Source organism: Muscardinus avellanarius (assembly GCF_963383645.1).
Source record: "Muscardinus avellanarius genome assembly, chromosome: 6".
Lineage (NCBI taxonomy): Eukaryota > Metazoa > Chordata > Mammalia > Rodentia > Gliridae > Muscardinus > Muscardinus avellanarius.
The window spans coordinates 64,958,142-64,973,886 of record NC_137791.1 but is presented as its reverse complement, the minus strand read 5'-3'; the positions used below and the strand labels follow the sequence as shown (position 1 = coordinate 64,973,886).

Below are 15,745 nucleotides of genomic sequence, written 5' to 3'. Positions count from 1 at the left end.
GGATCGGAGCCTGCCGAGGGGTTAGACTGGAACTGGGGCCAGTGAGGCCGGCATCGGAGCCTGCCTTGAGGCAAGGCCAGTTCTGGGGCCTCCAAGGCCAGGATAAGAGCCTGCCGAGGGGTTAAGCCAGTGCTGGGGCCAGAGAGGCCGGCATCAGAGCCTACTGTGAGGCAAGGCCAGTGCTGGGGCCTCTGAGGCTGGGATCGGAGACTGCCTTGAGGCAAGGCCAGTACTGGGGCCTCCGAGGCCAGGATAAGAGCCGGCAGAGGGGTTAGGTCGGTGCTGGGGCCAGTGAGGCCGGGATCGGAGCCTGCCTTGAGGCAAGGCCGGTACTGGGACCTCCGAGGCCAGCATAAGAGCCTGCCAAAGGGAGAGACCGGTACTGGGGCCAGCGAGGCCGGCATCGGAGCCTGCCATGAGGTGAGGCCAGCATCGGAGCCTGCCATGAGGCATGGCCAGTGCTGGGGCCTTCAAGGCCGTGATCGGAGCCTGCCGAGGGGTTAGACCAGTGCTGGGGCCAGTGAGGCCGGCATTGGAGCCTTCCGTGAGGCAAGGCCAGGACTGGGGCCTCCAAGGCCAGGATAAGAGCCTGCCAAGGGGTTAGGCCGGTAATGTGGCCAGCGAGGCCGTAATCGGAGTCTGCCTTGAGGTAAGGCCAACACTGGGGCCTCCGAGGCCAGGATAAGAGCCTGCCGAGGGGTTAGGCCGGTGCTGGGGCCAGTGAGGCCGGCATCGGAGCCTGCCGTGAGGCAAGGCCGGTCATGGGGCCTCCGAAGCCAGGATAACAACCTGCTGAAGGGTTAGACCGGTGCTGGTCCAGCGAGGTCAGCATCGGAGCCTGCCGTGAGGCATGGCCAGTGCTGGGGCCTCCTAGGCTGGGAGCGGAACCTGCTGAGGGATTAGGGCCAATGTCCAGCATCGGAGCCCGCCGTTAGGCTAGGCCACTCCTGTGGCCTCCAAGGCCAGGATCGAAGCCAGCTGAGGGGTTAGGCTGGTGTAGGGGCCAGTGAGACCAGAACAGGGGCCTCCCATGAGGCAAGGCCGCTGCTTGAGCCAGTGAGGTCTGGATCAGTCCACTGAGTAGCCAGGCCACTACTGGGGCTGTCAAGAGTGGGATCGGTACTTGCAACGCAGCATGCACAGGGAAATATCGCAGAAAATATAAATCAGATGCTTCTCTTAATCTGCAATAACTAGGAGGAAAGGGGCAACAGGAAGAGGTTGAGCTATAGAAAGGGCCCTATAGTGAAGCAACTAATGTGACCAATCAGAGGGTATGTAATAGTGGAGGATGGAGCCTCTTTAAAACGCAGGAGGTACATAAACAAATGCATCAAAGTTAATCACCAAAGAAGTGTGGAATGAAGGGAGGGGGAGGGAATGGGATGGGGGCTTGAGGAGGGCTAATTGGATGATGTGTGCTTGTATATCCTCTCAAGTCTTATACTCCAATGTGATTGATATATGACAATGCACCAATTTAAAAAATAAATAAATTTAAAAAAAGATTGTCAGCAGAGATGAAAGGAAGAAATAGCCAAAAAAAAAAAAAAAAACACCCATTCCTCACTGCCTCTATGGAGGGGAGATCACAGGGTTCTAAAGCATAGTCATTACATTCTAAATAGCTCACTGTCACCCCAAACTTCAAATGTCTGCTCAGCAAAATGTTCATACCAGCTATTCAGTAATAAAGTTCATTATTCTTCTCATTTCCTCTTCCTGGTGCTACACAACCCACAAAAGAAGCTGCTTTCCACTCTTTATTACTAGTACCCCTTCAGCCTAAAAGAGTCGACCAGAGGAGCCAGGAAATAAACATTGGCAGAAGGAAGGGAAGAAGGAAGAACGACAAAGCTGCCAAAAGAAGGATTTTAGAAAAAGAATTCAATCACTATGCAAGTGAGAAGTAAATCCTAATGACAGAATATGGTTTTAGAAGTCAAGTTACAGCAAGCTGAAACATACAGAGCAAGAATGCTTAGAATCTCAATTCCAAAAATATACCTCAAGAAAGCAAGGGAACAAATTCTCCTAGAGGTAAACAGGAAGAATAAAGCTAAAAGGGGGTTGGGGGCGGGCAGACACTGCAAAGATATCTGATGAGCCAAGACTTGACCAATGTGCATGGGAGGTTTCTTTCCTGTCGATTATACTACCAGGGTTTTTTTTTTTTTTTTTTTCCACATTAACTTGGAATCTGCCACCTTGTTAAGACCTAACTCTTCAATGACCTTGTTGATCCTCTCATCTTTTTCATGGTTTGTCATAGTTGTTGGGAGCCAAAGCGCTGCTGAGAACTGTAGGTTTTCTCTCACCGTCAGGGTGCCCATCACAACGTCATCCTGAAAGCAAATGGTGTTTTAATGAGACACACTGACCATCACTCTAGTGTGTGTAGCTTAATCCATGAAGATAACAAACCCAAGGTGGATTTCTGGCTAAGGGCAAAGAAACTGGCAGTGAGTCCACAAGCAGACAGCTGAGGAGCCCACGAAACCATTTCACCCCCACCTGCTCACCCACGTGCCGCACAGGGGCTTAGGATGCTACCAGACACCCTCAGATGGCTGAGCACGTGGAACTGACCAGGGTATCTTCTAGGGGGAGGAAAAAGTGCAAGAATAGCAAAAAAGGACAACAGGTTTCCCTTTGGAATTGTTAACAGTTGGATTGATACCACTGGATCCCAGGGTCATATTCCAGGTCCTCTCTGCCTTTCCCTTTACCTCCACCCTCAATATAATGAGAGATTATGAAAAGCTGGTGTGAAAGAAGGTATTTCCAGCTGAGCTCAGTGGTGCATACCTGTAATCCCAGTACCTGAGAGGCTCAGATAAGAGGACTGCAGGTTTGAGGTCAGCGTAACTTAGTGAGACCCTGTCTCAAAATAAAAAATAAAAAGGAATGGAGACATAGCTCAGTGGTAGAGTGCCCCTGGGTTCAATCCTCCTCAGTAGCACACATACAGAAAAAAAATGAAAAAATAGAAAAAAAGTTATTTCCATGTGCATATCCTATGTTCAACTGTAAGCACACTAAAGTATGAGCCAAGGCACTAACCTAAAAGAGAAACCCACTAATACTTACTTGTACCACATAACCTGAATAACATTTGAAATTGGCAGGTTGAGGTGCTCCATTTATCAAAACATCTCCAGATAATCCCCGGGGATCTTTCCTTGCAGCTAAGACATCTAGCAACCTATAAAAGACATAATGTTAGGGCACTTTTTCCCCCTCCAACACAAGCCATATCTCAACTACTCTGAATCCCAATTCTGCTCAAGATAGAAAATGAATAAGACAAAATTCTATGGTTTAACTAACATTTTAACACACACACACACACACACACACACACACACACACACACTTCTCAACTTCTTTTCCATTATATGTGCTTAGAAAGCCCCAAAATATAAAAGAAGAGCAACATGAGCTTATGTAGCACAGATGTCCCAAATGACCCTTCTGGTCATCTGACCTTGGTGGACCAGACCCAGGTAATGGACTTTTTTTTATCTAAGATGCATGTCTGTGATTATACTTTCTGTTCCATCTCCCCACTTTTAATAAAATCCCTTACTTTTTTTCTTCTCATTAATTCATACTATGGCCAACCACAGGATGCCAGCTACTTTATCATGCCACACTCCTGGCATAACAGTAGCCCAAATGTGTTATCTGTAGCACCTCAAGCCAGACTGGACATGCGAGTAAAAGGTCAGTCAATAACTCCTCCCATAAAACTGATTTTTTTAAAGGACAATGGAACTGCTCAGAAAAGGGTGACTTATATTTTGTGTTATACTCACGAAGATTTTCCTCCACCTGTGGGTCCCAGGATGGCATTGAGTCCAGGTTTCATGATCCCACTGTAAACACAAACACATACTGATTTATCATTCCACTTTAAACAAAGTTCTATTCAGTGTCAGTTGACCTTGAAGGTTGATGAAATTGTAGGCAGAAATCAAGTACCAATTCAAACAAGGAAACAGAAAAGGAATTACTGATTAATATAAGTCTAGTCTACAAAGGAAGTTAGTCTCTACTGAGGAGTAGTAAGAAAGATAGTTCTGGTTCTCTATGTTCCTCTTTCATTTAGTTTTGAAATTATTTATCCCTTTTGGAAAAGAGACCTGTCAAATGCTCAAGGTTCCTTGAAATTGGCCTGGCGGTACTGCTCAGTGGTAGAGCCAGTGCTTGGCACGCAGGAGGCCCTGGGTCCATGAAAGGCAACAACAAAAACAAAGTTCCTTTAAACAAGTAACACACATTTTCGTGAGGTCTCTCGGTTGCACTTCCTCCTCTTACAACCGTGTAAATAACAGCTCCTGGGTAATGTTGACAACCAGAGTCTTCAAATTAGCTTACGTGCCAACTCTTAGTCAAGCTGTACACAATTAAGTGATCATTAACTCAATAGCAGTGATCAATACTACTGATCTATCAGAGGAGTGGCTGGCAAAGATTTTCTCTCATTCTGCTGGCTCTCTATTAGGGTTCTTGGCTGCACAAAAGCTCTTCAATTCAGTGCATTCGCACTTATTAATCCTTGTTTTAATTTCTTGTGCCTTGGGGGTTTTATTGAGGAGGTTTCTACCAGTACCTATATGTTGGAGCACTGGTCCTATGCCCTCTTCTAGTAACTGCAAAATGACTGATTTAATTTCCAGATCTTTGATTCATCTTGAGTTGACTCCTGTACAGGGTGCGAAGATGGGGTATAATTCCATTTTTCTACAAATGGATAACAAGTTTTGCCAACATCATTTGGTATAAATGCTATCTTTTCTCCAGCCTATGTTTTTGGCTCCTCTGTCAAAAATCAATTGGCAGTATGTGTATGGATTTGTTTCTGAATATACTATTCTGTTCCATTGGTCTATATGTCTGTTTATGTACTAATACCATGCTGTTTTTATTACTATAGCTCTGTAGTATAGTTTGAAGTCAGGAACTATGATGCCTCCTCTTTGGTGCTTATTGCTGAGAACCATTTTGGCTCTTCAGGGTCTTTTTTAAATCTCATAAATTTTAGGACTGATTTTTCCAGTTCTAAGAAGAATTACTATGGTATATTGATAGAGATTGCATTGAATCTAAAGATCACTTTTGGAAGAATAGCCATTTTGATAATATTTATTCGGCCTATCCAAGAGCATGGGAGATCTTTCCATCTTCTAGGGTCTTCTTTAATTTCTCCATTGGTGAGATTGTAAATTAGTGCAGCTACTTTGGAGATCAGTGAAGAAGTTCCTCAGAAGACTGGAAATGGAACTACTATATGACCCAGCTATAACATTCCTGGGTATCTTCCCAAAGGGACTGAAACCAGACTGCTATAGTCATACACACATATTTATGTTTCAGCAGCACAATAAATAATAGCCTAATTTTGGAATCAGCCTAGCTGTCCAACACCAAGTGAATGGATCACAAAATTATGGGATATACAAACAATGGAATTCTACTCAGCCATAAAGAAGAAAATTATGTCAAATTTGCAGGAAAATAGATGGAACTAGGGAATATTATGCTAAGTGAGATTAGCCAGTCAAAAAAATAAAAGGTCAGATATTTTCCATAATAAATAGAAGGTAGGGAGAAACTGAGATATAAAAGGGACTCTAGACAAAGAAGGAAAAACTCTAGTGGAAGGGTGGAGGGGACCTACGGGAGGGAGGCAGGTGGAAAGAGGGAGATTTGATGAAGGAAACAGTTCCGTGGACACAATGAACATGCACAAAATTATCAATGCCCATCTCAGTGCTGTGCACAGGGAAGGGAAGGGAGCAGGGTGGGAGTTGGGAAGAGGATTGCCAAGTGCTGAGTACATGTGTGGCTCTATCACTCTGAACTCCATCATGACATATGAATATAAAACACCAATAATCAAACAAAGAAATTAATAGTAATTTTGCTACTAAAGTCAAATGAGACCAAAAAACTTTTTTATTATTATTATTATTTTTTTTTTTGCAGGGCTGGGGCTGGAACCCAGGGCCATTCGACCTCCAAGTTACAACTTCTACCCTATTTTTTATTCTTTATTTTTGAAACAGGGTCTCACTAAGTTGCAGAGGGCCTCACTAAGTAGCTGAGACAGTCTGCAATCCTGCGGTCTCAGCCTTCCGAATGCTGGCTCAAAAAACATTTTTTAAGCAGAAATCTAAAGGCTAGAATGAAGTACTCCAGAGGATAAAAAAGCATCATCAGTGCTTAACACTGAGGGAAAATGTCTTACCACTTAGCAAAGGAAACACATATCCTCACGACAGTTCATTTCCTTCCTTGTTAAGTGTCTGAGAGTTAGCTGGAAAGTACTTAATTTAAAATGGGAAGTGCCGGCATGGTGGCACACGCTTGTAATCGCCACACTTGGGAGGCTGAGACAGGAGGATCGCATAGGTTCGAAGCCAGCCTCAGCTACTTAGTGAGGCTCTCAGCAACTTAGTGAGACCCTGTTTCCAAATAAAGTATAAAGTAGGTCTGGGAGTATAGCCCAGAGGTAGAAAGCCCCTGGGTTCCACCCCTAGTATCACCAAAAAAAAAAAAATAATAATAATTTAAAAAAATGGGGAGATATCACTCCAGTAGGAGACATTCTTTGAAGATGTCTAGGCACAGAAGAGACACACAAATAAGTGGACATGTAAGGATAGTGAATATTCAGATAGAGCAGAAAGGAGGAAGAAATCACATCAGAACCTGCAGATTCACAACCAGGATGAAGAAATGAACACGAGCTGACTCCAGGGCTGGCAGAGTAAGCATACAATGAGTCTGGCACTTCTTGATCTGCCAAGGAAGTATCAAAAAGTGAGAGGATCCATCAGAATAATGAGGGAGAACCCCATCTTGAATGGTCTCCCACTGGTAAAGTGAGGAACAAGAGAGGCATCGAGATAAATAATGATGAGGACGCATCACTCCTGAATGTGACCAAATATATCAGGTCCATATGTTCAAACAGCAAGTAGGCAGAAGAGACAATGACGGAAGCACGTTTTCTGCTTTGTAGAATACAAACTATAAGATAATATAATTAGAAAATCGCCCGTTGGCAACTAGAACAGCGGTTGCTGACCCACATAGGAGTCATCACGAGTTGGTGACGGTGGAGTTTGTTGAGGAACAGGATTCTGTAATAATGGCACAGCGTCTCCTCTTGTAATGCCAATCAGGTACAAAGAGGAACATCACCGAGTTGTGGTGACGTTCAGCAGACAGCAACAGGCCCAGGTGATCACCTTTAACAACACCTGCAGTGAGCGGGGACTAGAAAAGAGCAGGGGGATGAGTCTGAAGAGATGCCACGTGGTGGTCAGTGAGCTGTGTGGGGAGCGAGGTGACGGGCGCCCTCGGGACCACTCTGCCTTCATTACCAGGCCACATCTTCCCTCCGCTGTCACCAGACAACGCTCGAGTGATGACAATAAAGGAGAGGCTCCTCCTTTTGGAAAGTAATGCTGCAGAGGCTAGGGATGAAGGAGGATCACATGCACAGCCCGCTCTCAGATGGTTCCCACACCCAGTAATGACAATGGGTACAAAGGAGACACAGAGACTGGAGCAAATGGAACAACAGGGAAATTAGGGAATCTGAGGGACGGGGCATGTGCGTGCAGGCTTATACCTGCAATTATTTCAAAATAAGTTGTTAATCTGAGAATCTCCCAAAGAGTGTAATGGACTCCCTTCACAATTATAGGACACCCCACACCGACAGGAATGGATGGTTTGTACCACAGGTGCTGGATATGCAGAAAAAATGAGCAAGAGACAAAGATGTCTCATCAGGCCCAAAACACTTCTGAATTCTCATGGGAAATTTTTATTTTAATTTATTTTTACAAAAGAAAGGAAAAAACAAAAAAAAATCAATATTATAACCAGCTCTTCCAAACAGTTATCATTATGCATGGTGTTGGTGCTAGCAAACCCAAGTCAAAAATAAGATAATGAAAGCAATTTTCACACATCCTAGAGACTCTACCTATTTGGGTTTATTTGTTTGATTGTTGGTTGGCACTGGGGTTCCTGGAAGCCCTTCTATGTCCAGGCTACACTCCCAGACCTATTTTTATATTTTTATTTGGAAACAGGGTCTCTTAAGCCAGCAAGGCTGGCTCTGAACCAGCGCGATCCTCCTGTCTCCGCCTCCCAAGCGTGGGGATTACAAGTGTGCACCACCACGCCCGGCACGAGACTCTACCTATTTGAATCCAACACGTGGGAGAAAGATTGGAAGCACTGGAGACAAAAAGGGGATGGACCTTCTCATGGATATCTAGAGCAGCAATCTGAGTAGGCAAGTACACCCATTCTCACTGCCTTCAACTGAACTCCAAGACCTGACTGCATTTTTATGCATCTAGAAAAGCACAAGACAATGACTTCCTTTGCTGAAAAGCATACTAGCAAGGCATAAAAATGGTGAAAACTTTGCATCCATGAAACATTTTGGGTTAAGTTACTAATCTACTACATTGAAAAGATGAGCAAGAGGAGCTAAGAATGTGCCCCAGTGGTGGAGCTATTGCCTGGCATGTGCAAGACCCTGAGTTCAGTCTCTACCATATGCATACACACACACACACACACACACACACACACACACACACACGCATGCACACACACACACACACACTGGGGGCCGGGGGTGTAGCTCAGTGACGGGAACCATGCTTATCCTGCTCAAAGCCCATGGTTCAATCCCCAGCACACACACAAAAACAAGACAAATGCATCATTATACGGTATGCGTCCCACACCTACCCAACCTGCACACACTCAAATCATGTTGCCTCCTACCTTTTCAGCACAAAGTCTTGCTCATTATGTTTCACAAATACCTCGTCAGTTTCATAAGTCTGTTCTACCTCATGATGCAACAAAAGACAAAAGCCTTGCAGCCACCCTTCTTCTCCGTACCCATGTAGGCAGGATTTTTCCCCCTTCTGGTACTGAGTATTGAACCCAGGAGCATTCTACCTCCAAGTTACACCCTCAACTTTATATTACTATTATTATTGTTGTTGTTGTTATTTTTATGATTATGTGAAACAGGGTCTCGCTAAGTTGCTGAGGCTGACTTGCCCCACACACTCGGGTAATCAGGACTTTTCTTTTCTTACCTTTTTTCTTTTTCTTTTGCGGCACTGGGGATTGAATCCAGGGGCATTCTACCTCCAAGTTACACCCTCAGTCCTTTCTATTTTTTATTTTGAAATAGGGTCTCACTACATTGGTGAGTCTCTCACTACTTGCTGAGGCTGTCCTCAAAACTGTGATCCTCCAGTCTCAGCCTCCCAAGTACTGGGATTTCAGACATGTACCCCACCGTACCCGGTGCTAACCAGGAATTTTTTTTAAGAAGAAAGCGAGGGTTGCTGCAAGGACAGACTCTGATCCTGCAGTGTTCCTGGCCTCAGCTCCGGCAGCTCTCAGTTCCTCCCCATTTCTCTCCTGAAACTTTCTACTCTGTATTTGTACCGAAAAGACCATAGCTGCACACAAAACGTCAGGAAAAAAGGACAAACGTGATTCTATATAGATCTGCAGACACATGGGGTCAAAGGACTATTTTTATAACTATTTCCCCAGCCTTAGAAAGTCAGGAAAATTTGCTTGCTTTGTCTAGGAGGAATGATTTCCCCTATCGAACAAACAAGACAAATAGGCCACGCTGTCTGAGCAAACCCAAACCCACTTACTGCACTCTAGAGAGGAAGTTTTGATTCAGGTCTCTAGAATTCAGAAAAACATTAACACGCTAAGGCTAGCATCTGTGAACTAATACATACCTGATAGTGAGAAGATTCCATAGAACCCTTCATTTCCCCCTCATACGAGCTCTTACTTGAACACCACATTTTAAATTCTAAATTTACTGCTGAATGAAAATACTTATGGGGTACTTTTAATATGGAATCAATTACTCTGGATCTTAAACTATCACTTTGCATTTTAACTGAACAACAAGAGTTAAATTATTGTTGCCTTATATATATTTTCTACCTGATATTACTATGGAACGAAAGCATTAGGTGAATTAGTACACACTAAGCTACTATAATCGGGCCGTCAATTTAAAATAGGCTTATGTGTAAATCAAAGTATTTTCACAATATACTACCATTTCAACTTCCTTGTTACTAGAATGTAAAGGATATGTATAAGTACCCAAAAAAGCCTGACTCAGAAAGTCTATCAGCAGTCTTCTATTTCATATATTGGATAACTAAATCTCAAAGTTATAATTAAATCCCCACAGTCAAAAAGCAGTGAATCGCGCCGGGCGTGGTGGCGCACGCTTGTAATCCCCGCGCTTGGGAGGCGGAGACAGGAGGATCACGCAGGTTTGAAGCCAGCCGCGCTGGCTTAAAAGACCCTGTTTCCAAATAAAAAGTATAAAATAGGTCTGGGAGTGTAACACAGAGGCAGAAGGGTTTCCAGGAATCCCATTACCACCAAAAAAATAATAATAATAAAAAGCAGTGAATCATACAGCCAGATTTTCTTGCACCAAAACATAAGACTTACACAGAAAAAATTACATGATACCTTCATTGTTCAGTTTCTCAAGCAAAACTTGATATACATGGTATATCCATATTTAAAAAGTGTAACAGCTCCTTACAAAATTAAACATATACTTAACAAGTGAAACAGCCATTTCAGTCCTAGATTAACCAAAATAAGTTAAAGCATGGTCAATATATGTGCATAAAGATGAGCACACAAATGCCAGCAACTTATTGGTAATAGGCAAAACCTTCACTGAAGGTCAATAAAGGGTTTTTTAAAAGTTCATGCACCTACTTGATGTTCGATAGTATTTTTTTCTCAACTGTTTTCTGACAAAACAGAAATCCACTCTTCACTTTTACTCGATAACAGATGTTGTGAAAGCTTAACACAGCCCCTTCGGGAATTGTCTTTGGATCCCCGGGAAGGCCATTGGTCTTCTTTATTGACATCGGGATACAGAACTGGTCATTATTGGAAGACATCTGGAGAGTGTCTGCCTTTCTGTGAGGGAACAATGATGGTAAATTGATGTTCCCAATAAATGAAATTATAAATGCTGGAGAACAGTACATTTAAGCCAAGTCAGTTGTAAACTTCCCTGCAGAGGATTCCTTTACAACTTTAGAACACAACTTTGAACACTTGCACTCCAATGAGATACCAAATAAGTAAACAGTTAAGAGTATAAAAAGGGGGAAATTCACCAAATGATGTATGCTTGTATGTTTGTATAACTTTGAATCTCACTACGATGCATAATTACATAATTACATTGTACCAACAAAAGTATGACAATTGCTCAAAAAACATAAAGCAGAAAAAAAAGTAAGATTTAGATTTGTCTGGCTTGAAAAGCATATTTTGATACAACTTCAGGGACAGCCTACATGACCATCCCATCATCATTATCTACCCCTGATTTTTTTTATTTTTGGAGTTTACAAAATTCTATTACCAAAATAGGCTTAGTTAAGAAGTGAGGGACATGAGAAATTTCTCTGCATTTATAGCTCCTGACTTTACATCTCTGGTTGTTATGACCAATCAACTACAAAGGTAAACTCTAGAATGAAACAACAGATTGTCATCAAAGAAACAGAATCTATTTCAAGCAAAAGCAATATTAAGAAGTCAAACTGGGAAGGGTGGTAAAAAAAAAAACAACTATAGTCACAGCAGCTACACAGAGGCTCAAGCAGGCTGATCATAAATTTGAGGTAAGTCAGTCTGGGCAATACAGCGAGACCCTGTCTCCTAGAGAAAAAAATAGAGGCTGGGATGTATAGCGCTCACAGGCAGAGAGAGCATATGCTTGCAGCCCTGGGTTTGATCTTCCACACCAGAGGGAGAAAGGATTAAGAATTCAGTAGATGATTTAATAGTAAACAAAGATTGGGAAAGCAAATTAGTGAACCAAAAAGCTGTTATCTAGAAAATAGCTAGGAAAAAAATTATGGGTGATGAAAATTATCACCACGAAAAAGAGAAAAAAGAGAAATACATAAAAGTGCGTAGGAAACACAGGACAAGAAGTAAAATGTCTGGCATATATATAACTAGACACCTGGAAAAGGTCAGGAAATGGAGCAAAATCAATATTTAAAGAAATACTGGCCAAATATTTTCAAAAACCAAGGAAGGTATTGGGCCACAGACTGAAAAACCTGGACAGATACAAAATATGCTAAACACAAGAAAACCATACCCACACATGTCACAGTAAAATGATTTAAAAAAATAAGTAATCTCTAATAATTTTTATAGCCCAAAACTTTGTGTGTGTGGGGGGGGTCTGGAGGTGGCACCCAGGGGCCTTCAACCTCTGGTCTACACTCCCAGACCTATTTTGTATTTTATTTGGAAATAGGGTCTCACTAAGCTACCGAGAGCCTCACTGAGTAGCTAAGGCTGGTCTCGACCTGTGTGATCCTCCCATCTCAGCCTCCCAAGCACAGGGATTACAAGCCTGCGCCGCCACTCCCAGCCTACCCCAAAGCTTTTTAGAAACTGGAAAAGAAAAATAAATAAACAAACAAACCTACAAACAAACAATTCAAGACTTGCGCCTGGGATATGAGAGCTAAATAGTTGTGTGTTAATCTTTGAGCACAATGAATGGCAACAATTAGCCAAAATTCTATTCTCCTTGCCCAGTCAAAGGAGAAACAAGTCATGTAGGAACTTTACACCTTTACTTTAAAAACATTGTGAGTCCTCTCTCCATTGACTCAAGGCCTTCACAACCCACCTGCACCTGTCTACTCTATGTCTGGGCTAGTTATGAAAATCTCAGCCAACTTAAAAAGGTTTTCCACAGGAGATGGCAGGGCTTTCCCTATTCCCAGTTGTCCTTTTTCTAGAGGTCTACTTACATCACCCTTTCTTCTGGCATTTTACCCAGGGAGGCCACACTTTTGCTATTTAGAAAAGTTTAAACCCTTTCATTCACTACATCCTGCTACACCTGTTATCATGATAATCTGCACCAAAATAACATTTTCTCTTACTTTTTACCATACTCTTCAGTGTGTATTCTTCATTCTAAAACCAGAGTGCAAAACTCGGTTTCCATGCCCTGAGAACTTAGGTAAGTCCTCAGCCTGACTCCGGTCCAGTAAAAACTACTGCACCTGTTGAGAGACTCAACTCTGGGCCAAGAGTTCAGAGCCCTTCCCTTACATTTTCCCCCTAGGGATCATTCTAGTAAGTTGGGAGTTACCCTCTGCCTCATAGCCATAGAGCTCAGGCCTACACACATACCGCCTTAAGCAATTTAATAAAGTTAATGCCCAGAGATTACAGTCCTGACAAGAAGTAAGCAGCCTGGCGTCACTATCTGGTGGTTGCTCCAATTTATCAATGAAAAGCAAAAGGGATGTGCAATGTGAACTTTAATTTCCAAAAAGTATCCCTTGCATTTAAGAGATCTTTTATGGATCAACCACTGTCACGGTGTCTCTCGTTTGACAGATCCAAAGACATCTTGTTTCCCCTCTGCCTTGGGGTAACATCATTTTGGAGTCAGTCCACTGAGGTGCTCTGTGACCTCACTTGGAAGCAGCAGACATATGGAGGATACAACAAGATTTGGGGCAGAGAGGTAAAAAGACCCCATCATGAAATAAATCTATGCTCAGCAAGGAGCCCTGAGCTCTTTTAGAGGAGGCTCCGGACACTATGTGAAAGGACAAAGTTTGACCACACCAGAGATCACCGTGTAGCCAAGAGATTTATTGGAGGGTCCGGTATGAAAGGAAGAAACAAAGAGAGAGAGAGAGAGAGAGAGAGAGAGAGAGAGAGAGAGACAGAGGGGGAGAGAGAGAAAGAGGAATAAAGGAAGAGAGGGAGCACGTGCTGGAGTCAGGGTTATATAGGAGTTTGGGGTTATGTATTTGGGGCTAATAGGCTAGGGGAAATGCCCTTTGAACGAACTGGCTAGGGTCCCAGAAGAGGGGGTCATTAGGCCAGGTAACTGGCTTGAGGTCAGCGGGGAATGTCCCTTTCACTGATTGGCCAAGGGGCACCAGGAAGGGGAAGGTCTCCCAGGTGGTGACCAGGTACTTTGGAGGGGGGTGGCAGCTTAACCAGTGAGACCAGGGCCTTTCAGGAAACTTAGCTCATGGGGTTGGGGGAGTTCTGAAGTAAGAACTTAATTATCTAACACTACGTCTTTAGAAGAACACGGGCTCAGTGTGGAGAAAGCTAGGGGAGGAAAGGCCAGTGAGGTAATAAGGGGAGTTAGGCGGCAAGTGCGGAAAACCTGGGCAGAGGCTTGCGGAGGGGAGTGGGCCTGCAGAGTGGCAGGAAGGACCGCAAGTCCAAGGACTTGGAGGGATGAGTTTTTATTAAAAACTGAGAACCATGAACAAGGCTCTCCTGGATGACCAAACTCTCCACCCTCACTGGATCTTTTTTATGGGTCTAGGAGAGGGTTCATTTAATTGTTTGCTCAATTCATTTTTAGTTGTGTGTTTTGTTTGTTGGGTTTGGTTTGTGCTGCTGGGCATCAAATCCAGGGCCAAGGACACCATATAAGAAACGAACAACCCCCCCAATATAACTTTCCAAACATTAAAAAGCTGCCATGGTTCGTCTAAACCAAGTTCATGCTTTCTCCACTAGAGTAGTGTTGAGCTGTTGAGCAGTGTAGACATAGCCAATTCTTACTATTTAACAGAGGAGACATATAGCCAATTCTTACTATCAGCACATTTTTGGAGCACCCACCACTAGGCTTAAAGAGAAAGTCTATTTTTGTAGGGTGATAAGAGTGGTTATGATATAGATTGTTTAGGTTCAAATTCCAGCCCTGCCCTACTCTAGTTACATACCTTGGTAAGCTTATTTAATATCTCAGAATCATATATTTCTTATATATAAAATCATACTAGTGATAATTCTTTTAACAATTATACTTTCAGGAGTATTTTGAACATAGACCTTAAAATACAATTAGTAGACTAGAGTTATAATTTGACACATTTTTTATTGCCAATATGTTTATATGCATGATTTTATATTTAAAAGTAGGATAATTTTCAAGTCACCTCCACAGGAAGTTCTATTACTCAACTTTATAAAAATTTTCAATACATGAATACTTATGAAATTTACTTCTTAGGCTTAAACTTGAAAAGCAGAGATTCTCTGTGGGTCTTGGTGAGGAACGGGGTTGGGGGACAGGAAACGTGCCAATCAGCTGCAGCCTCTCCGTGCACAACCACCTTGCTTCAGCTGCTTTCTGGGTATGCAGGGGGAAGAGCCATGGCCTTGATAGGCATGTGGGAGCTTTATTAGCATGTCCTAGGATCTTTTTAATATGGTTTCTCATTCAAGTAACAAAGACAAAATGTGACATCCTTCAAATGTCAAAGTCCCCCCAAAGGCACATGTATGGAAAGTTTGGTCACCCTGGAGAACTTTAAGAGGTGGGACCTCACGGGAGGTATTTAGGTTAATGGGGGAGTGCCTCTGCAAAAAATGTCTCTCCTTCTTTGCCCTGAGGTTTTGCTGTAATGCATTCCCACCATAATGGTCCAACAACACCGGTCCTAAAGCAACCAAACAGGCCAATCAGTCATGGACTGCAAACCAAATAAATCTTTTCTTGTTCAAAGTTATCTCAGGTATTGTGCAATAGTGATGGGAATCTAACAGAAAATAGGAGTCACATACTTCTCTAAAGGAACCATAGCTGGCAGAG

At 43.0% G+C, this 15,745-nt stretch overlaps 1 protein-coding gene across 1 annotated transcript in view; it reads right to left on the bottom strand.

Moving 5' to 3' along the window:
- Positions 1-11,024, bottom strand: part of LOC308264062 (broad substrate specificity ATP-binding cassette transporter ABCG2-like) — a gene marked incomplete at both ends in the record, with an annotated part of 30,866 nt that extends 19,842 nt beyond the window's left edge. Inside the window, 4 exons of the mRNA XM_080697205.1 lie at positions 2,193-2,345; positions 3,091-3,205; positions 3,819-3,878; positions 10,834-11,024. Coding sequence (XP_080553331.1) covers positions 2,193-2,345; positions 3,091-3,205; positions 3,819-3,878; positions 10,834-11,024 — 519 coding nt within the window. The remainder of the gene's footprint in view (positions 1-2,192; positions 2,346-3,090; positions 3,206-3,818; positions 3,879-10,833) is intronic.
- Positions 11,025-15,745: the final 4,721 nt, after the last annotated feature.